The 27,742-nt window shown below is 40.6% G+C and overlaps 1 protein-coding gene across 1 annotated transcript in view; it reads left to right on the top strand.

Annotated features, from left to right (window-relative positions):
- The window catches only part of SNX9 (sorting nexin 9), a 204,090-nt gene that overhangs the window by 124,225 nt on the left and 52,123 nt on the right, over nucleotides 1-27,742 (top strand). Inside the window, exons 7-9 of the mRNA XM_077283293.1 lie at nucleotides 7,003-7,087; nucleotides 8,985-9,110; nucleotides 9,363-9,480. Coding sequence (XP_077139408.1) covers nucleotides 7,003-7,087; nucleotides 8,985-9,110; nucleotides 9,363-9,480 — 329 coding nt within the window. The remainder of the gene's footprint in view (nucleotides 1-7,002; nucleotides 7,088-8,984; nucleotides 9,111-9,362; nucleotides 9,481-27,742) is intronic.

The raw sequence follows: 27,742 nt of genomic DNA, 5'->3' as shown, positions 1-27,742 counted from the left end.
AATGTGTGTTAGTGTACCCCTAGAAGACTTACATCTCCAGCACATTGGAGAATCAGTGAGGCCTAAATGAAAAAGCCTCTCCGGGGTATAATAGCAACGTGATAGTATTTTATAAGCAGGTTCCTGGAGTAGGATGCATCTAGAAAAGCCGTGGAGTTCGAACAAATTCTCTGTATGTCTTCAAACGATAGGGAGATTCCGAGTTCAACTTCCCAGTAATGGCGGAACATGGGTTTAGTATTGATTTTAGAGATTAGGAGGTTAGCATAGACTTTTTATAATAATCTCGGGACAGGTGGCTTAATTTTGATCAGTAAGTCCAACCAAAGCCATTCTGAGGGTGGAGTGGATAGTGTTTTAACTTGTGTCATAAAATATGTCACATGTGCCTGTTGAAAAAAATTAAGTGGACGCTTTGAGTTATAACAAGGAATCTTGCTATTTAGTAAGTGGGAGATTAGAATTTTCGGAAGGGAGGACCATAAACCATAGGGGTCTGTGAAATCCGAATCGAAGATGTATAGGATCAAGCCAATTGGAATTTTGTCCAGGAAAAGACCAGAAGGTGGCTGATTAGGAATCAGTGAGCGTTTAATTAGAATGGTCGTGGAAAAGATTTAATTAAAGCTTATGTTTGAGGTAGGGTTTGGGTGGTTATTTCTGACAAAGAGTTACTAATCTCTTTACTATAGTGAAAAATGGAACTTGTCACGTTTAGGCAGGCTATGCTATGGGAATGAAGAGCCTTGGCATTGCAAAACGGCTTTTATTAACACCCAACGCGTTTCTGCGCCAAGCTGGTGCCTTTCACAAAGTATAAAAACTAAGACTTGGTTTTTATACCTTGGGAAAGGTGCCAGCCTGGTGCAGAAACGGGTTGATGTAAGCCATTTTTGAATCCCAAGGCTCTTCATTACACACTAAAGATGCTTTTTATTGTAAAAACTAGCTTTTGCATCCCCATATTTAGACCGCTATAATTTTTCCATATTGCAGCTGACAGTCATGTGATGGCTTTTTTTTTTGCAGGACGAGTTGACGTTTTTATTGATACCATTTTTGGGCACATGACATATTTTGATCTTTCTATTACGATTTTTAGGAGGTAGAACTAACAGAAACTAGCAATTCTGGATTTTTTTTTTTATATGTTATTCCACGTGTGGTAAAATTGATAAGTCAGCTTTACTCTTCGGGTCAGTACGATTACAGCAATGGCCCATTTATATAGTTTTTTTTATGTCTTGGCGTTTTTACCCAATGAAAACTATTTTATAGAAAAAAATAATTATTTTTGCATCGTTTTACTCTGAGAGCTATAACTTTTTTTTATTTTTCTGCTGTAGAATGGCTTGGGTTTTTTTTTTTTTTTGCAGGACAAGATGATATTTTCTACTGTACCATTTTTATTTACATTTGTCTTCTTGATCTCGTTTTATTGCACTTTTTGTTTGGTGGTATGATGATAAAGCATTATTTTTTGCCCTGTGTTTTTTTTTTTTTTTTACAGTGTTCACTGAAGGGGTTAAATAGTGTGACCATTTTAGAGATTGGGTCGTCCTGAACGTGGCGATACCAGATGTGTAATTTTTTTTTACATAAATTACATGTAATATTTTGTCATTTTTTTGTTCTTTATTTGGAGATTTTTTTTTACACATTTTTTTTTTTATACTGTTTTACATTGTCCCAGAATGGGACATCACTGTATTGTGACAGATCACTGGTCTGATACTCTGCAAAGCTTCTGCACTGCAGGTCAGCGGAGCAGCGACTGACAGGCAAGGAAGGAGGCGTGTCAGCTCTTGCTTTTAGCAGGCGCTCACAGGCCACCTTCCCTGAAGGATCTTGAGGTCGGTGTCTCCATGGAGACCATCAGCACAACATGATCACATTGTGTTGTTCTGAAGGAGGGACATAGGGAGCCCCCCTCCCTCTGCGATCTCCTCTGTCGCTGTCACTATTGAAAGCAGCATAAGAGGGGTTATAACTTCCACAATCGGTGCTAGCATCGATTGTGGGTGTTGCTGCAGGGTGTCAACTCTAACACAGAGCTGACACCCGCACCCGATTGCAGAGGTGCTCAGCATGAGCCCCCACAATCGCAGCACCGTACAGGTACGCCGCATGTCGGGAAGGGGTTAAAGGCATAAAAATATAAAGTTTGTAAATTGTGACTTTTTGACTTATTTTTTTTGGCAAATTTCCAATATTTTCATAAATATACGCAAATCATATTGACCAACTTTTAACACTAGCATGTAGTACAATATGTCATTAAAAAAGTCTCAGAATCGCTGAGAATACGTTGAAGCGTTCCAGATATATTACCATGAAGTGACACTGGTCAGATTTAAAAAATTAGGCCGGGTCATTAAGGTCAAAATTGGCTACTTCACTAAGGGGTTAATTGCTTTGATTTGTATATTTTTGTTTTTCTTGTATGTAATACTATTTTTTCATTTTATTTTTTTTTATATAAAAATTCAGTTATAAAATACCCCAATTACACATCTCGGCCTTCTATCAATGGGGTTAGGTTGCCTGGGGAATATTCTTCCCCGCTTAATGCAATGGGATACTTAAATCATCAAGATCCTCTGCTGGCAGATCCCTTTATAGTTTGCCGTCTAATGTTACTTATGTGTTCAATGGTAGACAAGTCTGCAGATGATGCAAGCCATGGTAGCACTTTTAGGCTATGCAGCCCGCTCACAGTAATATGAGCAACATGCAGCCATATTGTAAGCTTGTGTATTATTTTATGGGGTTTAAACTCCGTATTAAATAATTGTTGAGGAGTGTATGAACAGTAAGCAGTAAGCTCATCATCTCCTTCTTGTGTTGACTAGTGGCCACCAATATTATTTATTTTAGCTAGATGCCTATGTTTTGTATTGCTGTTTTAGAAAAAAGGTACATTATATTGCAAATTTGACTGTTAATAGTTTTAAAAACAAAATAGAAGAAAATGATGTTCAAGCATGGACATTAAATGGGGGGACATTCATGAAACTGTCTTTAAAGGGAAGGTGGCATCAAAATTATTTTTTTTCCAGCAATTGAAAAAATGTAAAGAATTAATGTTTAACCCTTTAAGCCCCGAGGGTGGTTTGCACGTTAATGACCGGGCCAATTTTTACAATTCTGACCACTGTCCCTTTATGAGGTTATAACTCTGGAACGCTTCAACTGATCCCGGTGATTCTGACATTGTTTTCTCGAGACATATTGTACTTTGATCCCGGTGATTCTGACATTGTTTTCTCGAGACATATTGTACTTCATGATAGTGGTAAAATTTCTTTGATATTACCTGCGTTTATTTCTGAAAAAAACGGAAATTTGGCAAAAATTGTGAAAATTTCGCAATTTTCCAACTTTGAATTTTTATGCCCTTAAAACACAGAGATATGTCACACAAAATACTTAATAAGTAACATTTTCCACATGTCTACTTTACATCAGCACAATTTTGGAACCAATTTTTTTTTTGTTAGGGAGTTATAAGGGTTAAAAGTTGACCAGCAATTTCTCATTTTTACAACACCATTTTTTTTTAGGGACCACATCTCATTTGAAGTCATTTTGAGGGGTCTATATGATAGAAAATAACCAAGTGTGACACCATTCTAAAAACTGTACCCCTCAAGGTGCTCAAAGCCACATTCAAGAAGTTTATTAACCCTTCAGGTGTTTCTCAGGAATTTTTGGAATGTTTAAATAAAAATGAACATTTAACTTTTTTTCACAAAAAATTGCAGCTCCAATTTGTTTTATTTTACCAAGGGTAACAGGAGAAAATGGACCCCAAAAGTTGTTGTACAATTTGTCCTGAGTACGCCAATACCCCATATGTGGGGGTAAAACACTGTTTGGGCACATGGCAGAGCTCGGAAGGGAAGGAGCGCCATTTGGCTTTTCAATGCAAAATTGACTGGAATTGAGATGGGACGCCATGTTGCGTTTGGAGAGCCCCTGATGTGCCTAAACATTGAAACCCCCCACAAGTGACACCATTTTGGAAAGTAGACCCCCTAAGGAACTTATCTAGATGTGTGGTGAGCACTTTGACCCAAAAAATGCTTCACAGAAGTATATAGTGTAGAGCCGTAAAAATAAAAAATATTTTTTTCACAAAAATGAACTTTTATACGTTTATACCGTTCCGCGTTTGGTAAAATGGATAAAGCGGTTTTATTCTTCGGGTCAGTACGATTACAGCGATATCTCATTTATATTATTTTTTTATGTTTTGGCGCTTTTATGCGATAAAAACCATTTTATAGAAAAAATTATTATATTTGCATCGCTTTATTCTGAGGACTATAACTTTTTTATTTTTTCGCTGATAATGCTGTATGGCGGCTCGGTTTTTGCAGGAGAAGATGACGTTACCATGGTTATTTATATCCATCTTCTTGATCGCATGCTATTCCACTTTTTGTTCGGCGGTATGATAATAAAGCGTTGTTTTTTGCCTGTTTTTTTTTTTTTTTTTTTTTTACGGTGTTCACTGATGGGGTTAACTAGTGGGGCAGTTTCATAGGTCGGGTCGTTACGGACACGGCAATACTAAATATGTGTACTTTTATTGTTTTTTTTTTATTTCGATAAACGAATGTGTATATTGGAACAATATTTTTTTTTATTATTTGTTTAGGATTTTTATTTTTTTTTTACACATGTAAATTTTTTTTTACTTTGCCCCAGGGGGTGACATCACAGTAAAGTGACAGATCGCTTATCTGACACTTTGCTGTGCACTGTGTCAGATCAGCGATCTGACAAACAGCGAGGCTTCCCGGCGCCTGATCTGAGCAGGCACTGGTAAGCCACCTCCCTGCAGGACCCGGATGCAGCCCCGCGGCCATTTTGGGTCTGAGGCCTGCAGGGAGAGGAAGGTAGGAGACCCTGATGTGACTCTGAGATGTGATCGCGTTGCTCCGAGGGTCTCAGGGAAGCACGCAGGGAGCCCCCTCCCTGCGCGATGCTTCCCTATACCGCCGGAACACTGCGATCATGTTTGATCGCAGTGTGCCGGGGGTTAATGTGCCAGGGGTGGTCCGTGACCGCACCTGGCACATAGTGCCGGATGTCAGCTGCGATAGTCAGCTGACACCCGGCCGCGATCGGCCGCGCTCCACCCGTGAGCTCAACTGATCGCGCTGGACATACTATCCTGTCACTGGGAATAAAGTCCCAGGTCACCTTGACGGGATAGTACGTCCCATGGGATTAAGGGGTTAAATTGTCTTAAAAATTATTATAATTTGTTTATAATTTAGTAAAACATGTCATGTCATTAAAAAAGTCTCAGAATCGCTGAGAATACGTTGAAGCGTTCCAGATATATTACCATAAAGTGACACTGGTCAGATTTAAAAAATTAGGCCGGGTCATTAAGGTCAAAATTGGCTACTTCACTAAGGGGTTAATTGCAATATTGCCTTGCGCAGGCGTGTACTCCGGAGGACAGAGAATGAACTTCAATCCAATATTGCGGCCAGCATGCAGCCAGCGGGTAAGGAAAGGGTGAATCAAACACCCGAAAACCCCGCCCATATGACCCAAAACTGGTCCCACCAAATTCAGGTGACAGGTTCCCTTTAAATACATAGCTCTGTCCGTATCACACAGGATAGGATTATATACACAGTCAGCACAGTAGCACACATGGGAGGAGATACACTGCTCAGAGTCAGCATCACAAAGGATAGGATTAGATTACCTCTCCCCCTCCCCTGCCAATATTACTTCACTGCTGCCGACGCTGCTCCTTTCTCCCTCCTGTGCCGTCCTTCGTCTCCTCCTCCTATAACAGCAGGGCTCTCAAGTGGAGCTCACAGATGCACTGTGAGCTCCAGAAAGATGGCGCCGATCTCCTGCCTCTGCTGTGATATGGATGGCCCAGGGGGCATCACCCGATCACAGCAGGGAGCAGCTCAATGCAAAGTATAGGGTCGGATGCCGACCTCAGATGTCTATGCCCAGGGCTGCCGTATTTGCAGAGTGTAAGTGTCGTGCAGCTACACTTAAACTCCTGCAAAGCAAAATGGCGGCGCCCAGTGGCTGAAAAAATAATTAATAATTTTAAAAAAATCTTAAAGTTAAAAAATGTAAATTTGTACTAAAAATAATTGTTTACATAAACAATCATTTTTAATACAAAAATTAAATATGGCACCTTCCCTTTAAGAAAAACTGTCTTTGTTACCGCTACCAACGAATCATAGTGCAGCTTTCATTTTATATAAAAAAAATTGAATTCTGTGATAGGCAACCTTTACATATTACTGCAATGCATATGCTGAAGCTACTGATCCAAGAGAGAGTTTATCATATAGCTTTCAATTGAGAAAAATGTCAGATAATACACTAAAGTAATAACGAGGGTTATGATAAGTCAGTAATACCTTGAAAACTATCAAATTGTAAATGTTCTCTGTGAATCTTTAATGTCATCATTACATCGGACTGAATGATCCAGGGAACAAATCTTGACGCCATATTTAACAGACTGTTCTTCACAAGTAGACTGTGTTCACACTGTGCTGAGAAGCTCCACTTAGGGCCACCATGAGCTATTCTGGCAGATTTGAAGGGAAAAGTAGTTCAGCATGCAGTTGCAGAGTTTTTGTCAAAATGACAAACATCACAACTGATCACCAGCATTGTGGTCTATCAATTTCCATTAGTGTCCATCGTGTGATGGATCCAGCACTGTGGTATTGTTTTTGTTTTTAATGGAAACTGACGGTAGTGTGAACTCTGTAATGATATGAAAATTAATTAAGAATTGTTTGTGAATTTTTTTTTTCTTAAGTATTCTAAGTATTTTTAAGGTTACAGTTTGTTTTATTTTATAAGTTATACATTTCTGCTATATCTTTTTAATTATGTCTTAGAGAGACTAATGTCTTACTAATTTTTCCAAGATTTGTATCTGAAAATTCGAGCAATGAAAAAGGATTTGTACAAATTTTTTTTTTTTTTTTTTAGGTTTCCCGGTTTTGGAAAGTCTGGAATTGAACAGTATCTGTTATCTAAACAGACAGCCAAAAGCAAAGAAAAAATATCTATTATTGTAAGTTTTCATATATTAGTGTGTCATGCTGCTGAAGGTTGGATTTGTATGTATGGAAGTAAAATGATATGTTCCCACATTGTAAATATGCAGCAGAAATCTCATTCATCTGCTGTGAAAATTGCTGGAGATTTAATTGACCTGTATTGTGGATTTCATGTTGTCGATGTCAGGGCAGATTTTACTTTTTGCTTTCTAAAGGGTGAAGTGTGCAGAAAATCTGCATTTATTCCACAACAAGGTCGAAAAAGATAAATGTGCATGCTGTACACCAAGAGGATGATTAGCTTAATGTGCCTTTTGGCATTTTCCATCCAGTCACCACCTATGCCAATATGAAAGGAACATGGGTGGGACGGAGTGTGGCCAAATTACTCATGAAATTACTTGAGTACAATTTCTGAAGGTGGCTCATATCAGTTAAAAAAAAAAAAAATGCGCCTAATTAATTGTCGTATGCCTGCCTCTTAAAAGGCTTTTGCAAGAATGTACTGCCACATAATTCAGTTGGAAGCCTGACCTATTCACTGTCAGGACAGGCTGCTCCCGAGACCTGTTTTTAAACTGACATAAGCTGTATTTTAAGCATATGTAGCTCGGTGATAGTGTAAGGTTCTAGCAGGAACGTGGGATGAAGTGATGAGCAGGAGGCAGAGCAAGAGTTAACTGTTTTTTATATATAGCAAATAGATCATTGGCTGCACTCAACTGTACTAAAGCAAGGAAATGTGCGATACATGAAATGTGAATAGCTTAATGGCTTGTGAAATCTATGAAAAAACACATGAGATGCTTGGCACAAGATTTGGCCAAAAAATGTGAGCCCATCCACCAAACGTCAAGGTAATCTCAGATCAGATGAGTCCCTGACCTGACTGCCTAGTGTGAACACTTACCTATGGCTAATAACATGGTAAAGCCTGAATTTATAGGAAGCTCAGAACCCACTGTTTTTGGATGTAATTAAAATCACAGCATGGTGAAGGGCGATTTTTGGCCAAATCTTGTGCTAAGCATCTCATATGTTTTTTCATAGATTTCACAAGCCATTATGCTATTCACATTTCATGTATCGCACATTTCCTTGCTTTAGTACAGTTGAGTGCAGCCATTGATCTATTTGCTATGTAAGTCTTTTTTGATTATGCACCAGTTCAGACTAGATTGCTGTTCAGTCAGTTTTCCTATATTTACTATGTTTTTTATATATATAGTTATCACTGCAGTAGATACTCCACGCAGGGAGTAAGGGGGTGAAGGTAAATAGGCACACAGCGTGTAAATGGTAATAAAGTAATAACAAAGGGTCAAATAAAGAGTTAACTTATCAGTCTCTGGTTCCTGGACGATGGAGGCTGGAAAATCCCATGATGGCGCCGTAGGTGACGCGAGAAGTCTCTGAGCCGATCCTGAAGGAAAGTGGAGGGAGCTTTTTTTGTCATGACTTCTCACAACCTGTTAAAAAAAGGCATATTATATCCTAATATGTATATATATTTTGTGAACGTGTGAATCACGGGCAGCTCTTTACAATCGTGGGCACCTTTAATCAATTTTACAATAAATTGTAACTACTTGTAAAATAAATTAAAAAGCATAGAAACTCATTTTTTACAGGCCGTTTGTTTACATCTCCACTTTCTTATCTTCATATGTTTATGAGAGCTGAAAAGAGCAAAAGTCTCTGTGGCCTTTTTGCCAGTAAAGATTTGAGCCAAAAAGTCCCAGCTTCCCAACCCAACTTCAAGACACACAAAACCAGAAAGTAAAACTGCTCTCTGACTTCTAAGAGTGTTGTTTTAGACTGTAATATGATATGAAGATATAGCCCCGTTGAGTGTAAAAGGGTTAAATATAAGACTTGAATAACATGGCTAAATCGATTTCTTTTTTCCAGATAGGAGATTATGGGCCAATGTGGGTCTACCCAACTTCAACATTTGACTGTGTTGTAGCTGATCCACGTAAGGGAACCAAAATGTATGGCCTGAAGAGTTACATAGAATATCAGCTAACACCAACAGTAAGTAAGCTGCATCTGAGGGCCAAGGCCCAGTTCTTACATTCTCATTATACTTTAATGTCAAGTAAGATATGATGAAGTATTGCAATGATAAAAATTGATGAAAGATAATGAGTGAAATTACATGTGAAAGTAGCATGCTTTATAATTCCTCCTAGACTATGGTTTTAGACCTTCTCCCCACTGTCACAAGGTTTTATCTCAATAATTCTGCTCTCTTTTGCTTATAGCTCAATCTTTTTTTTTTTCTAGAGCACAAACCGGGCAGTAAACCACAGATATAAGCACTTTGATTGGCTTTATGAGCGTCTTTTGGTGAAGTTTGGCTTGGCTATACCCATTCCTTCTCTTCCAGACAAACAAGTCACAGGTAACATTTTAAGAAATAAGCGGTGTTCAGACATCACTCGGAGAAACTTGTCTCCAAGGAGAAAAAAAGTTAGGGCATTAAAGGGACTCTGTCACCAGGTTTTTGCAACCTGATCTGAAAACGGAATAATGTAGACCGTTCCCAATGTGTCATCTATGTGACACTTACGGGGCTGCGTAGTGCAGTTTTGATCCCTTGCTGATAAAACGCTGACTTTATCACTAGAGGACTCATAAACTTGCTGAATGTAGTCCTCCATATTCATGAGCTCTTTATAATTTTCCCCAACCACTGATTGTCAGCTTTCTGCCTTTGCACAGTGTTCACAGAAAGCTGCAAATCAGTGGTGTGGGTAGGGTTATAAGGAGAACTTGTGGCTCTGCAGCAGATAAAACCGGTTTTAATGAAAACCGCAGCAACTTTTAAAGTAAGTGACTCAATTCTGGATTCATGATCTCTGTCGCTATATCATAGTTCTTTAAAATGAGATGGCAAAAACCTGATGCCGTATTTCCTTACAAATTCATACTGTCCGATCATCATCATCAAAATCATGAGGGCTCCATAGACCCAACTCTACTGTAACGTATATGGGAACCATAACAGTTTAAGAATGCTTACCATCATTCCACAATAACTCAATTACTTTTGAGATGCTGTATGCAATTAGCCCCCTTTTACATAATATCTCCTAGAGAAGAACAGAATATCAACAAAACTTACTCATTCTGCTAAAAATATAAAGTGGGTCCTTGTACGCTGTGGGCACAGTTATTAGGTAAATTGTATTTTTTATGATTAATTTTAATATTAAGCAACTACAGTGCTGTCGTGAGTTCAAAAAGTTAATAAAATCCTAAATAGAAAAGAAATACCAAAAATGACCACCAATTTTTTAACAAAGAATACTATACATAAATATATAATCCCAAAGAAATAGCATTCCACACAATATCAATGAATATAAACTTTATTAATATATAAAATGCATAATGACACAACATATCATATTAAAAACATAAGACCTTTTATTGAAAATAAATAAAAAATAAAAAACTAATTAATTATAATCACACTGTGTGTAAGGGGCTATGTCAAACTATTTGGCAAAAAATCATTAAAATAAAATAAAAAAATGTATCGATTTGTGGTTAACTATGCTGAGAATGTGTTGATAAAGTAAAACTAAATGAATAAATGGTTGTAAATCTTTTTTAAATCCCATAATTTAATTTACATGACATATACAAATGTATATGATTGTTTGGACATGAGGAAATAAAATTTGTGATGTGAATAATCAATACAAATCAATTCATAAAAAACAAAGTGCTCATTCAAAAAGAATGAAATTTGTGATGTAATTTAATTAAATATAAATCAATTCATAAAAAGTAAAGTGCTCCCTGACGAAGCGGAAGCGAAACGCGTGTTGAAGTGGTTTGTGGGGGCAGAGGTGTGTCTCACTGGTTGGTATTTGTGTTTTTTTCACTATGGATATCTTTTTGTTTTACATGATGCCTATTCTTTGATCATGAGGTCTCCTTCCAAATGAGCACTTATATTTATATTCGATTAATTACATCACAAATTTTATTTCCTCATGTTCAAATAATTAAATATATTTTTACATGTCATATAAATGAATTTCCAACATACTGATCATGAGGTTTCTTGTTAAATGAGCACGTTGTTTTGTATGAATTGATTTGTATTGATTATTTACATCACAAATTTTATTTCCTCATGTCCAAACAACCATATACACTATCATTCAAAAGTTTAAGGTCAATTAGAAATTTCCTTATTTTTGAAAGAAAAGCACAGTTTTTTTTCCAATGAAGCGAACATTAAATGACTCAGAAATACACTCTATACATTGTTAATGTGGTTAATGACTATTCTAGCTGCAAAGGTCTGGTTTGTAATGCACTATCTTCATAGGTGTATAGAGGCCCATTTTCAACAACCATCACTCCAGTGTTCTTATGGTACTTTGTGTTTGCTAACTGTGTAAGAAGGCTAATGGATGGTTAGAATACCCTTGAAAACTCTTGTGCAAGTATGTTAGCACAGCTGAAAACAGTTTGCTGAGTAGAGAACCTATGAACCTGACCTTCCTTTGAGCTAGTTGAGAATGTGGAGCATTACATTTGTTGGTTCCATTAAACTCTTAAAATGGCCAGAAAAAAAGAACTGTCATGTGAAACTCGACAGTCTATTCTTGTTCTTAGAAATGAAGGCTATTCCACGCGAGAAATTGCCAAGAAACTGAATATTTCCTACAACGGTGTGTACTACTCCCTTCAGGGGAGAGCACAAACAGGCTCTAACCAGAGTAGAAAGAGAAGTGGGAGGCCCCGCTGCACAACTAAGCAGCAAGACAAGTACATTAGAGTCTGTAGTTTGAGAACTCGACGCCTCACAGGTCCTCAACTGGCAACTTCATTAAATAGTACACACAAAACGCCAGTGTCAACTTCTACAGTGAAGAGGCGACTCCGGGATGCTGGCCTTCAGGGCAGAGTGGCAAAGAAAAAGCCATATCTGAAGCTGGCTAATAAATGGAAAAGATTAATATGGGCAAAAGAACACAGAAATTGGACAGAGGAAGATAGGAAAAAGTGTTATGGACAGACGAATCCAAGTTTGAGGTGTTTGGATCACACAGATGAACATTTGTGAGACGCAGAACAACTGAAAATGTGGAGGTAATGTGGAGGTAATGTGATGGTCTGGGGTTCCTTTGGTACTGGTAAAGTGGGAAATTTGTACAAGTTAAAAGGAATTTTGAATAAGGAAGGATGTCACTCCATTTTGCAACACCATGCCATACCCTGTGGACAGCGCTTAATTGGAGCCAATTTCATCCTACAACAGGACAATTACCCAAAGCACACCTCCAAATTATCCAAGAACTATTTAGGGAAGAAGCAGGCAGCTGGTATTCTATCTGTAATGGAGTGGCCAGGGCAGTCACCGGATCTCAACTCATTGAGCTGTTGTGGGAGCAGCTTGATCGTATGGTACGCAAAAAGTGCCCATCAAGCCAAACCAACTTGTGTGAGGGGCTTCCTGAAGCATGGGGTGAAATTTCTCCAGATTACCTCAGCAAATTAACTGCTAGAATGCCAAAGGTCTGCAATGCTGTAGTTGCTGCAAAGGGAGCATTCTTTGACAAAAGTAAAATTTGAAGGAGAAAATCATTTTTTCGAACCTTGTCAATGTCTGGACTAGATTTTCGATTCATTTGGCAACTCATTTGATTAATAAAAGTATGAGTTTTCGTGGAAAACACAAAATTGCCTGGGTGACCCTAAACTTTTGAACGGTAGCGTACATTTGTATATGTCATGTAAATTAAATTTTGAGATTTAAAAGTCTCTCCTGTCATCTCCTCCTGTATATAGTATATATCTGTGTCATCTCCTCCTGTATATAGTATATATCTGTGTCATCTCCCCTGTATATAGTATGTACCTGTATGTCATCTCCTGTATATAGTATGTACCTGTATGTCATCTCCTCCTGTATATAGTATATACCTGTGTGTCATCTCCTCCTGTATATAGTATATACCTGTGTCATCTCCCCTGTATATAGTATGTACCTGTATGTCATCTCCTGTATATAGTATGTACCTGTATGTCATCTCCTCCTGTATATAGTATATACGTGTATGTTATCTCCCCTGTATATAGTATATACCTGTATGTCATCTCCTCCTGTATATAATATATAGCTGTATATCATCTCCCCTGTATATAGTATATACCTGTATGCCATCTCCTCCTGGCTGTCAATTTGCCTCCAACACTTTTACTTTCACTTTTTCCCCATTATGTAGATAGGGGCAAAATTGTTTGGTGAATTGGAACGCGAAGCGTTAAAATTTTGCCTCACAACATAGCCTATGACGCTCTCGGGGTCCAGACGTGTGACTGTGCAAAATTTTGTGGCGGTAGCTGCGACGGTGCAGATGCCAATCTCGGACATACACACATGCATACACACACACACATTCAGCTTTATATATTAGATTATTTACAAAAGGTTAATAAACCTGAATATTTAAGGCTACGTTCACATTTGCGTTCTGCGCCGCAGCGTCAGGCGCTGCAGCGTCGCCGCATGCGTCAAGCGCCCCTATATTTAACATGGGGGCGCATGGACATGCGTTGCACTTGCGTTTTGTGACGCATGCGTCACTGTGGTGCATGCGTCAGGGCGCAGAGGACGCAGCAAGTTGCAGTTTTTTCTGCGCCCAAAACCATGCAAAAGTGGACGCATGCGTCACAAAACGCTGCGTTGTGCATGCGTTTACATTTGCGTTGTGCGTTGCGTCGCCGACGCTGCGGCACACAACGCAAAAGTGAACGTAGCCTAAGAAAGTAAGTGAGGTTTTATCTTTTTTTAGAATATCTGTGTGCAGAATTATTATGCAACTAAATGAAAAACTTTCAAAATGTTCCCATCTCAATTTTTTCATCTATTACAGTGAGAATAGTAACCAAAAACACAAAATGTACAAAATACATTGCTGACATTTGAAAAAAAATACCAGTGACCAAAATAGCCACCCTTCTTTTCAATAATAGTCATAAGCCTTCCATCCATGGAGTCTGTCAATTTCAACTTTTTGGACAGCACCAACCACAACCTTCCAAACACTGTTCAGATAGGTGTACTGTTTTCCTTCACTGTGAATCTCCCATTTAAAAGGGCCCACAAGTTCTCAACAGGGTTTGTGTCAGGTGAGAAAGGGAGCCGTGTTATTATTCCTTCATCTTTAAGGCTTTTACTTGCTACCCAAGTAGTGGAGTATTTCAATAAAAAAATCATTATTTTCTTGAAAGATGCAGACTTTTTCCTGACTTGCAGAAAATGTTTTCTAAAACCTGACAGTAGGTTTTGAAGTTGATTCTGAGTCTATCTTTTAGTTTGAACAGGTCCATCTAGCTCATCTTTAATAATTCCAGCCCATACAAGAACCCCACCTCTGCCTTCCTGGCTTCTGATTCGAAGTGAAGGTCTGTACCCATGAGAGACCCATCCATCTGGTCCTTCAAGAGTTCCTCTCATCTCATCAGTCCATAAAACCTTTATAAAACCAGTCTATAGATATTTAAATAGATCAATCTGAGGACATAAAAGGTCAATTGCCAAAATTAAATTTTATTGTTGGAAAAAAACATTACTTTACCAGACATACAGTGAGCCAACGTTTCGGCCACATTTGGCCTTTGTCAAGGCAGTTATCTGTATGGTGGTACATGGAGTGAAACTGGCGAAATAGGATGTATGAGGTTCCGGATACGGCCGCAATGGGAATTAAATAAAATTTAATTTTGGCAATTGACCTTTTATGTTCTCAGATTGATCTATTTAAGTACTTTTTTCTGAGGATGAAATAATACTTGTGACTGTGATCCCCTTGATCTATTACTGTCTATAGATATGTCTTGGTTCAGTCTTAACTTTTCAACCTTTGTGTCTTTTTTGGTGGTTGTCATGTTTCAGCCTCCTTCACCTTGGACATACATGCACTGACTAGTGCTATTAAAACTTTCTCCTAAGCAACTGGTAACCTTGGTGTTGGCTCATTATAGCCTCAATCCCCTGAGGACACCATTCCACCTTGTGAAACAGGTTGGGGATGCTTAGGAGCAAGTGTTAATAGCGCTAGTCAGTTCATGTATTTGGTGTAACCAATAATAGCATGTAGGTATCGGCCTCACCATGTTATCCTAACCCTTAAAAAAGAGATATGGTTTACTAGGACAGTGAGCACATTTAGGACGTTAGTCTAATGAATAGTACGTTGGTGTCCACAGAGCTATACACTGACTAATGCGTATTTTAAGAATTTTCCTTTAAAAGTGTCGTTAAAAGTTAAATTTTATGGTCTTTAGTTAGGACTTATTTGCCTTAGGCAATTTGTGATTAATTATACAGTTACCCTACACTGACTATTGGACAGCATTTGTTGTTAAAAGTTGACTTTTGAAGCAACGAATTGCCTGAAAACATTAGTGAAAACCCATGTTGCATTTGGAGAGCCCTTGATGTGCCTAAACAGTGGAAACCCCCCACAAGTGACCCCCATTTTGGAAACTACACCCCTCAAATAATTTAGATGTGTGGTGAGCACCTTGAACACCTTAAACATTTTTAGCCCCAATTTTATTTCATTTTCACAAGGCTATCAGGATAAAATGGACCCCAAAATTTGTTGTGCAATGTCTCCTGAGTACACCGATACCCCATATGTTGGGGAAAATTACTGTTTGGACTCATGGCAGGGCTCGGAATAGAAGAAAAGACGTTTTGGAATGCAGACTTTGATAGAATAGTCTACGGGTGTCATGTCGAGTTTGGAGAGCCCCTTATGTGCTTAAACAGTGGAAACCCCCCACAATTGACCCCATTTTGGAAACTTGCCCCCTCATGGAATGTATCTAGAGGTGTGGTGAGCCGTGAAAACATGTGGACAAAAACATCTGTTTGGAAACATGGCAGGGCTAAGAAAGGAATGAGCACTATTTGTCTAGAATAAGTTGTGAATGCCATGTCTCATTTGGAGAGCCCCTGACATGTGAAAGCAGCAGAAATATCCCACAAGTGACCCTATTTTGGAATTCATCTAGGGGTGTATTTAGTATTTTTAACCTACAGGTGATTCACAGAACTTTAAAACATTTAGATGTGAGAAAAAATACTGTTTTAGCACCAAATTTATAATTTACATGAGAGGTAATGGAAGCAATTGGACCCCACAATTTTTTATGCAATTTCTCCCATATGGCAGTACCCCATATTCGGTTGTACACTACTGTTTAAGCACATGGCGGGGCTAGAATGGGAAGGAGCACTACAGTGGGGAAAAAAAGTATTTGGTCAGCCACCAATTGTGCAAGTTCTCCCACTTAAAAAAGATGAGGCCTGTAATTAACATCATAGATAGACCACAACTATGAGAGTCAACATTGAGAAAACAAATCCAGAAAATCACATTGTCTAATTTGGCAAGATTTTTTTTTCAAAGTATGGTGGAAAACAAGTATTTGGTCATTAACAAAAGTTCATCTCAATATTTTGTTATATATCATTTGTTGGCAATGACAAAGGTCAAACGATTTCTGTAAGTCTTCACAAGATTGGCACATATTGTTGATGGGATGTTGGCCCATTCCTCCATGCAGATCTCCTCTAGAGCAGTGATGTTTTGGGCCTGTCGCTGGGCAACACGGACTTTCAATTCCCTCCAAAGGTTTCCTATGGGGTTGAGATCCGGAGACTGGCTAGGCCACTCCAGGACCTTCATATGCTTCTTACGAAGCCACTCCTTCGTTGCTCTGGTGGTGTGCTTGGGATCATTATCATTCTGAAAGACCCATCCACATTTCATCTTCAATGCTGATGGAAAGAGGTTTGCACTCAAAATCTCACGCTACATGGCCCCATTCATTCTTTCATGTACACGGATCAGTCGTCCTGGTCCCTTTGCAGAGAAACAGCCCCAAAGCATGATGTTGCCACCCCCATGCTTCACAGTAGGTATGGTGTTCTTTGGATGCAACTCCGCATTCTGTCTCCTCCAAACATGATGAGTTTTGTTTCTACCAAACCGTTCTACTTCCATTTTCTTATTATTGCTCCCACAGTTGATTTCATCACACCAAGCTGCTTGCCTATTGCAGATGCAGTCTTCCCAGCCTGGTGCAGGGCTACAATTTTGTTTCTGGTGTCCTTTGACAGCTCTTTGGTCTTCACCATAGTGGAGTTTGTAGTGTGAATGTTTGGGGTTTTGGACAGGTGTCTTTTATACTGATAACAAATTGAAACAGGTGCCATTACTACAGGTAATGAGTGGAGGATAGAGAAGCCTCTTAAACAAGAAGTTACAGGTCTGTGACAGCCAGAAATCTTGCATGGTTTAGGTGACCAGATACTTATTTTCCACCGTAATTTGAAAAATAAATCTTGCCAAATCAGACAAGGTGATTTTCTGGATTTGTTTTCTCAATTTTGACTCTCATAGTTGTGGTCTACCTATGATGTCAATTACAGGCCTCTGTCATCTTTTGAAGTGGGAGAACATGCACAATTGGTGGCTGACTAAATACTTTTTTCCCCACTGTACTTGGCTTTTAGTATGCATGTTTTTTTTTAATAGATTGTGGGCTCCATTAGCTGAGCCCCTGAGGTGCCAGAACAGCTTAAACTCCTCCAGGTTACCCCATATTGGAAACTTCATTTCCTAAGGAATTCATCTAGGGCTGTAGTGAGTGTTTTGAACCCATAGATATTAGTGATGAGCGAATATACTCGTTACTCGAGATTTCTCGAGCATGCTCGGGGATCCTCCAAGTAATTTTTAGTGCTCGGAGATTTAGTTTTTCTTGCCGCAGCTGAATGATTTACATCTGTTAGCCAGCATAAGTACATGTGGGGGTTGCCTGATTGCTAGGGAATCCCCACATGTACTTATGCTGGCTAACAGTTGTAAATCGTTCAGCTGCTGCAAGAAAAACTAAATCTCTAAAAAAATACTCGGAGAACCCCAGAGCATGCTCGAGAAATCTCGAGTAACGAGTATATTCGCTCAACAGTAATAGGTACCTCACAGAATTTTACAACATTGACATGTGGATGTATGACATTTTAGTGGTAAAAATTGTATTTGATGCAAAATTTTCAGATACACAAGGGGTAATTAGGTGAAACTAGACCCCACGGTGTATTGCGCAATTTCTCCTGAACTCGGTGAAGCCTCATATGTCATCAGAAATTACTGGAATGCTATTTGGCTCTTGGAGCACAGATTTTTGTAGAATAGATAACGGGCGACATTTGCGGAGTCCCGAAATCGCCAGAACAGCAGACAAACCCCAAACTACATTGTAGAAATTGCATCTCTCAATGAATTAATCTACCACTGCAGTGATTATTTAGTAACATCCATGCTAGGTTTTTTTCTGGAGAATTGGTAATATAAAAAATACAGCTGAAAAAAGGCAACGCTGCTTACCTGCCCAGCGTCATGATAATATAAATATGCCATATTATGAGTATAGTGTTAGAAGTTTCCACACGTTTCAGATTCGACCCCCCCCCCTCCTTTTTTTTTTTTCCACAGCAGCACCGAGCAGCTATGCCACACTGCCTGTCAGCTCGGTGTAATCCTATACTCCTTCCCCCTTCAGAATTTGTATTAGTCTATGCCTGATGAAGAGACCGGAGTAGTCTCAAAAGCTTGCAATTTGTTACCTTTTAATGGCTAACTGAAAAGATGGTATCAACCACTGAGGACTCTCAATTCTAAACATTTTTCCCCCTCTAGCAACAGAGACCCTAATCACAGGACAATAAAACATTCCTTACCTAAGAATTGGCCCAATATTTATGGACGTAACTGTTTATCACCCATGGTAATTATGCTTCATGTCACCTGGCTTATCCATGGTTTTTTTCCCCTCTTTTTTTTTCTTTTTTTTTTCTCTATACTATGTTGTGCATAAATATGTGATTCTTCAGAATTTGTTTTAGTCTTTGCCTGATGAAGAGACGTATGTAGTCTCGAAAGCTTGCAATTTGTTACCTTTTAATGGCTAACTGAAAAGATGGTATCAACCACTGAGGACTCTCAATTCTAAACATTTTTCCCCCTCCCTTAGGAATTCTTTTGTTTGCAGCATGCGTCCTCTGAGCTATGTGAGAATTATTCATGATGAATAATTTGACCTCACGTGGTGACAGAGATATGAAAGTTATATATTTGGGATGTGTGACAATAGGGCTACATACCAGTTCGTTTTCTAAGTGCAGCGCCTAGCAGAAACAGAGAATCAGATTTCTACTTAACCGGGTCATACATATACTTCCTATTTGAGCTCAAATTAATGCCCAGCTCATGCCCGGAAGAGTGGAAGGTCCGTGGTCGCTATACGGGGTGCCATTCCCGAGCTACGATGGTAGGAGTTTTCAGTACGCTTCAGACTCGGAGGAGTGCATTTCATAACTCAGCCCACTCAGTGATGTCCCGACCAGAGGGTATATCTTAAACCTGCTGAGTTATGAGTCAGTATTTGCCCAGGAAAAGAGCTAACAGCAGCTCTGCAAGCTGCTCTGGTGCATCTTGATGGCGCCCCTCCCCCAACCACATGGTTTGCCATGATCTGAAATGATATGAGAGAACTGTGTTTTTTTTTCAACTTTAATCCCTTTTTATTTGTAATTGTTCTGTATATACATAATTGTCTCATTTTATCATATTTTTTATACTTTTGTAAACACTGCCTACCTTTTGGAGTAAAATATATAAAATTAGTAGTTTTGTTACTCCTTGCTCTATAACGTACTTTCATGTCCTCTGAAGTAAATTACGCTACTAAATGGGTTGGCTCCTGACCCGTTATTGATTATGGAATAGGAGCTGGTGGCAGTGGACCGTACTGAGCTTGTTGAGTAAAGCTGGCAGCGACGGAGCGTGGTTTATAAGTGTATTGCTCGGCTGTGGCTGTGAATAATTATGTCACCCTCCCTGCAGTGTGTGCCCAATAGGCAGTACATAGCAGGCAGCCTTTCTGGCATTGTGAGGTGCGGGGAAATGCGGGGAGGTGGGGGCGGAGTTCCGGCCGCGCATGCGCGGTCGGAAAAAGCGGACCGTCGGGAGCAAAAAACATTACATGTAACGTTTTTTGCTCCCGACGGTCCGCCACAGCACGGCGCAACCGTCGCACGTGTCATTGCATCGCAAATGCATCGCTAATGTTAGTCAATGCAGAAAAAACGCATCCTGCAAGCACTTTTGCAGGATGCGTTTTTTCGGCAAAATGACACATTGCGACGTAATGCAGTTAACGCCAGTGTGAAAGTAGCCTTAACCGAACCCCAGCGATCGCAGCTGCGAACCAGGCTGGAACCCTTCCTGGCCGTGTTCTCAACCATCCTGGAAGGACGGAGTTAGCGGTCCACGAGGTGGACACTGGGAATCATGCCCCACTACGAACACCATATCTGATCTCCGACGAGGTGCAGCAGGTTATGCCCCAGGAGATCGATGAAATGTTATAGCTGGGAGTGATTCAATGGTACAAAAGGCCTTACCTGTAGTCCTCATGCCAAAGAAGGATCTTACCACCTGGCTTTGCGTGGACTACAGGGGGCTCAACGCCATCACAGAATCTGACGCGCACCCAATGCTGAGCATCGAGGAGCTGCTTGAGTGGTTAGCTCGTGCAAAATATCTGTCCATTATGGATTTGAGTCGAGGATACTGGCAGATTCCCCTGAGCCCCGAGGCACAGGAGAAGTCAATCTTTATCACACCCTTCAGGCTGTACACGTCCACGGTCATGCCCTTCGGCATGATGAATGCCCCTGCCACTTTCCAGCGGATGGTCAACCTCCTGCTTCAGGGACTGGAGAAGTACGTGATGGCGTACTTGGATGACATTGCCTTCTTCAGTTCCTCCTGGGAGGAACACCTGCAGCATCTCCAGGAAGTGCTTAGGCAAATTCATTAAGCAGGCCTGACCATCAAGTCTGGAAAGTGCCAAATGGGCATGGAGAGGTCCACTATCTGGGGCACCGGGTAGGCAGGGGCTTCATGAGGCCAGAGCCTGGGATAGTGGACGCAATCACGTCCTGGCCCACCCCCAGGACCAAGAAACAGATGATGTCCTTCTTGAGCACTGCAGGGTACTATACGCACTTCGTACAGAAATATAGTAGCCTGGCAATACCTTTGATGGACCTCACCAGGAGGAGGCTACCCCAAACAGTTGACAGGACGGACGGCTGTGAGGTGGCTTTCCGGGCTTTGAAAACATCTCTGCAACTCTCCCGTGTTAAAAGCAGTTGACAGCAGTCGACAATTCCTGGTACAGACTGAAGCCAGCGAGTTTGGCCTCTGTGCTGTGCTCAGCCAGGTCACATCGGGGAACCAAGGGCACCCTGTGGTGTTCCTGAGCCGGAAGCTTCTGCCAAGGGAAGTTGCCTATTCCACCATCGAGAAGGAGTGCCTGGACATGGTCTGAGTCGTGCAAAGTTTGCCTGTATGGTCACACCTTCATTGTGGTGACAGACCATAACCCTCTGTGCTGGCTAACATCCATGTCTGGAACCAATAGAAGGTTGCTGTGCTGGAGCCTTTCCCTCCAGCAGTACGACTTTACAGTCAAACACAAAATGGGCAGCAAGCATGGTAATGCAGATGGGTTGTCCCACCGAGGCAAACCTGTGGAGGTGCACATGGAGGAGTTCAGAGAGGTCCTACCTATGTAGCACGGTCCAAAAGGGGGTGGTGTTACGAGAATATAAATATGCCACATTATGAGTATAGTTCTAGAAGGTTCCATGGCACACATACATATATAAGTATTTTAATATTCTTAATTTGACCATTCTTACAAGCACGCCTAATTCCTGCAACGCCCTCGATTGCCTGCAAAAAATAAAAAATAATAAACCAACCGTATACTCCCTGTCCACCTTAGTCCAATTAATAACAAGTGTCCCACAACTATCTCCCCTATAGAACAGTGACATCAAGTGATGTCACTGCTCTATAGAGTCTCCAGTGAGACACTGACAGGAGACAATGGCTCCTGCAGTGCGTCACTGGAGAGGTTACTGTAGTTTATTGCTCTCACTTTATGGCAATGCTGCGTGGGAATTTTCCCACACAGCAGTGCTGCAAGTGAGTGTATGAGTTATACTGTTCTCACAGCGGAAGGATACAATGCGGAAGGATACCTTCCGTCATTGTATCGCCGGAGCCCCTGGAGAGCGGTCGCATCAGCTGATGTGGCAGCTCTCCATGGGAGATCGTCGTGGGATACTCGTTTTAATTGGATTACTGTGGATCAGGGAGTATATCGTTTGTTTATTATTTTAATATTTTTTTCAGGTGATCAATGGCTTCAGTATCAAGGTGATTGGTGAGTATGTACTCTGTATGTACAGTATATGTATGTATGTTTTTTGTTTGTTTTTTTTACATTCAACACATTAGCCGGATGATGGGACTACTACTGTCCCATTATTGGCTAATGTGTCAATCACTGTCAGTGTAGCAGGCATAGCCGGATGGGACTTGTAGTCCCATCGGACGATGCCTGCAAAACACACGCACACCCAAAGACCCCCAGGACAGCGCCCCACAGCCCCGCAGACCCCCAGACAGCACTGCACAGCCCGCAGACCTCCCGGACAGCCCCGCAGATGCCCCAGCAGACCCCCACAGACCCATGGACAGCCCGCAGACCCCGCCCACACACTATACACACACAGTCACCACCCACACTCTGCCCACACACTCCCTCCTCCCGCAGCTATACCGCAGATCTTTTTTACATCTGCGGTTTCGCTGAGGATGTGCCCTGACACAATGGAAGTCAATGGGTGCAGAAACGCTGCAGATCTGCAAAAAGAATTGACATGCTGCGGAAAATACACCGCAGCATTTCCGCGCTGTATTTTCCGCAGCATGTGCACAGCAGATTTGATTTTCTATAGGTTAACATGCTACTGTAAAACGCTTGAAAAATTGCTGCAGATCTGCAGCATTAAAATCGCTGCGGATCCGCAGGCAAATCCACAACGTGTGCACATAGCCTTACATTGTTCTTTAGGATCCTACCTACTTGTCAGCATGTGGTGTGGGATTTGTAGTCTACTTTCTTATTCCATTGCAATTATGTGCTGTGCCTTCGAGTGAAAATTCTGTGAAGGCAAGCTCTACTTTTAACGAGAGCTAAAATACTGATATGTTAGAAAGGTGTAACGTATGTGAATTGTGTAGTCTTCATAGAAAATATTTCTTTGAAGGAATCATCTATAATAATAATAATCTTTATATAGTGCCAATATATTCTCTGCCACTTTACAAGTCAGCAGTTCTTATAAAAATCATAAGTAACTGTCACGCCGTTAACGGCGATAAAGGGGTAGGACGGCGTACTGGGACCTGCACCTGTCCCTGCCACTATAAAGGGGCCCTGGCTTTCCCTTATCTCAGGGGTACCTATAATGGTTAGGAGGCCTGAGCCGCCAGCGTACCCTGTCTTCTGTGCAGGCCCTATCAGTGGCCCCCTCTCCCCCCCCCCAGGGAGGAGGACTGCACCAGTGTATTAATGACAAGTGAACAGGGTATGCAGACAAGATAACTAAAATCTCAAACTCACCAAATGCTCACACAGCCACAGAGGAAACATAGAGAAGGGAAGAGGGGGGAAAAAAAACTAGGAAGGAAAACAGGTTTAACATGCAACCAAAACAGCAGACAACAATCTCTGTAGATAAACCTCCAATCTCCTAACACTTTGCTCCTTCCCACTTCAAGCCAGGCAGCAGAATTGATCACTGACAACAGTTGTAGTCAAAGCTGAGTCTATATAGGAGAGGAGATTGCAAAAATCAATTCAGCTGAGAGACCAAGCTCACAGCAACTTCAGCAACAAGGTTTAACTCCTGCCCTGCTGGCACAAGACAGCCAGGTCAGAATTCAGGAGAAGAGCTTCTGTTCACCGTGTGTGAACGAGGCCCAGAGCGCTGCGGTTCTCTGGAACCTCTCTGTCGTGGTAGCCCCGTGACAGTAACAAAGATAATATATAAAGCAAAAATGACGACCCTGCCCGTAAGAGCTTACAATATACAATGAGGTGGGGGAGACACAAAATACAGGGGCTTATTTACAGTGATAGTCCAGCCATCTATAGTGACCAGCATCTACAGTGGCTTGCAAAAGTATTCACCCACCCCGCTTGGCATTTTTCGTGTTTGCTACATCACAAACTGAAATTTCACTTTTTTCTTTGAGGGTTTGCATAAGTTCATGTAAAGAGCATGCTAACAACTGTGAGCATTTAGTTATCTTTTTATTGTGAAGCAAGCAACAAATGGGACAAAACAACTGAAAACTTCAGGTTACATAACTATTCACTCCCTAAAGTCAGTACTTTGTAGTCTCCTTTTGCTGCAATTACAGCTGCAAGTCACTCTGGATAAGTCTTTATGATCTTTCCACTGGAATTTTTGTCAATTCCTCAAGAAAAAACTGTTCCAGCTCTTTCAAGTTAGATCGTTTCCTCTGGTGAACAGCAATATACAAGTCTGACCACAGATTCTCAATTGGGTTAAGGTGTGGGCTTTGACTCAGGCCACTCCAAAACATTTACACGTTTCCCCTTAAACCACTCTATTGTTGCTTTAGCAGTATGATTTGGGTCATGGTCTTGTTGCAGGATGATCCTCTGTCCCAGCCTCAAATCACTGACAGACTGAAACAGGTTTTGCTCAAGAATATCCCTCTATTTTACACCATTCATCTTCCCCTCACTCAGACCGTTTTCCCTGTCCTTGCCACCGAAATATATCCCCACAGCATTATGCTGCCACCACCATGTGTCACTTTGGAGATGGTATTTTTGGTGTGATGAGCTGTGTTAGTTTTGGCACCAGACATAGATGTAATCATGGTGGCCAAAAAGTTCAATTTTGATTTCATCTGACCACAGAGCTTTCCTCCATACATTTGGGGAGTCTTCCACATGTCTTTTGGCAAACTCAAAACGAGCCTTACAATTTGTTTGTTCAAGTAAAGGCTATTTTCTTCCCACTTTTTTATAAAGGCCACCTTTTTTGATCGTACGGTTTATTGTGGTCTATGGACAGAAACTCCAGTTTCTGCTTAGGAACCCTGCAGCTCTTTCGGGGTTTCCATTGGTCTCTGTGCTGCCTCTGTGATTAATGTCATCCTTGCCCGGGCTGAGAGTTTTGGTCGGCGGCCCTCTCTTGGCATGTTTATTGTGGTACTATGTTCTTTCCATTTGATGATAATGTGTTTTATGGTGTTCTATGGTTCATCAGATATTGGGATATTGCTTTTATAACCAAAGCTGACTTGTACTTCTCCACAACTTCGCCTCTGATTTTGTTTGGAGATCTCCTTGGTCTTCATGGTCTTTTGCTAGTGGTGCCTCTTGCTTAATGATGATGCAGCCTCTGTGGCCTGTTAATAGAGGTGTGTATATACTGACAGACCATGTCACACTTAGATTGGACATAGGTGGACTTCCTTTCACTAAGGCTGGTTTCACATTTGCGGTTGTGTCCGCAGCGTATCGTCCACAAACACATGCAAAAAGGCATGATAACGCCACATTTTTTATCTGCATCAGCTTACGCATGACAGCAAAAAAATGCAGCTTTTGTATGCATTATTACATGTGTTTCCGCTTTTTATGTGCATACGTTTGATATTTCCAGTAGGGCGTGTCTAAATCAGTTCCTGGACATGCGCAGTCCAAAGTACGCAAGCGCATCGAACGCATGCGTATGCAAAGACATGCGTATGCATGCGCTCCCATAGACAGTAATCCGTTTTTTAACACCCTCATCCGTATGCGCATGCCTGCACATGTTTGACGGAAATTTGCTGCCTCAAAAATTCCAACATGGTGCGTTCTCCACGCCTTGCCGCACACCGCAAAAGAACACATGTGTAAGCAAGCGCGGTCAAACGCATGCACCTGTCTCTGCAATGTTAAAGATAGGAAATCAAGACGCATGCGTCAGAAAAGCTGCGGACACAACCGCAAATGTGAAATCAGCCTAAGCATGTGTCTAATTAATGTAAGTGCTTGCACCAGAAATTCTTAGGAGCTTCATCGAAAAAGGGGTGAATACTATGCACATTCCAATTTTTAGTCGTTTGATCCTATAAATTCAATTTATGCCTATATTTTCCTCACTTCTCTTCACCAACTTAGACTACTTTAGTGGCGATGCGTCACACACAAATCGGATAACAAAAATATTTCAACGCTGGTTATAATGTATCAAAGTAGGTAAAAAGCCATGGGGGTTGAATACTTTTAGAAACCACTGTATGTGTGCTATTTCTGATCATTTAGTCTGCAGACGTTCTCATATTTTCCAGTGCTCCCCCGTTGCTTTTCTCAAATGTTTTTTGGTTTATACACATTTCTTTTAGGAAGTTTACTTTTGTCATGTATTTTAGTCACATAAACATGTTACTTTCCTTTCTTTACAAGGATTTATTTTTGCACAGATTTACATAATTTGAAAGCTTTGTCACAATACAAGGATGTTATTACAGATGTAATCTTAACATTAGGAAACCCCTTTCCTGGATGTTTCACGCTATATGTAATTGAAACCTCATCACTTTTTCATAAATGTTTTTCTTCTCCTGTTCATTTTTATTTTTGTGTACACCAGACTCTGCCCTGGCCACGTGATCCCTCAGATGCTCACCGTGACAGGAAGGAACTCAACAATTGCACAATTATAAGCCGTGCACTACAGCAGGTTTTCACCCTGTCATAAGTGGAGGCTCCTTTGAATAACGATAGTTAAGAAGAGGCTTAGAAAATGTAGTGATATAAAAACAAACACTGTCAGCTTTAACTCGCACCCTGAATATTGGGGGCAAAACTTATAGAAAACCCCAGCTAACAGGCCATGCTGGGAATGGACTACGATGAGTCACACGTTGCAATATTTCAATATAATTTGATCACTCAACATGCGTTTTCTACATTATGTCTGGCTCAGGATACAGGAAAGATATATATCTTGTTACCGTGCTAGCCAGTAGATAGAAAAATATTTAGAATTGAGAGTCCTCAGTGGTTGATAACTTTTAATGGCTAACTGAAAAGATTGTAACAAATTGCAAGCTTTCGAGACTACTCAGGCCTCTTGACTCCTTGAAAAAGCCATTACCAGGCGAAACGTGTGTTGGAGAAAACAGGAATTACGAGTATGGACTTTATTCTGTTGTAGGATATGCTTTTCACCTTATTACCCATGCCTTTTCATTTTCTAATGCATGTTTGCAAATTTATGTATATGATTAATGTGTAGGCTATATGCTATGGGTTTTCTGTGATAATACATGTGATTGTGTCCGTATACCCACTCCAATTATTGCACTGGGGTTCAGCATATTTTGTCTTTTGATTTACCCCTTTTATATGTTTATATTTTAATATTATCAATAAAATTGTATATTTTATTACTTTTTGTCTTTCTGTTTTGGTTTGTTTCACCCTATTTTTTGAGTAGGTTTCATTAAGGCCCCTTTCACACATCAGGTTTTTGCCGTCAGGCTAAATCCGGCTATTTTTGAAAAAAACATCCGGCGAAAGCCTGTCGTCGGATCCGATTTTTTTCTCATAGACTTGTATTAGCGCCGGATTGCACCGGATGGTCTCATGTTTCGTCCGTCTTT

This window comes from Ranitomeya variabilis, chromosome 2, assembly GCF_051348905.1.
Source record: "Ranitomeya variabilis isolate aRanVar5 chromosome 2, aRanVar5.hap1, whole genome shotgun sequence".
NCBI lineage: Eukaryota > Metazoa > Chordata > Amphibia > Anura > Dendrobatidae > Ranitomeya > Ranitomeya variabilis.
Note: the sequence above shows the minus strand (reverse complement) of the source record. Positions and strands in the feature narration are given on the sequence as shown.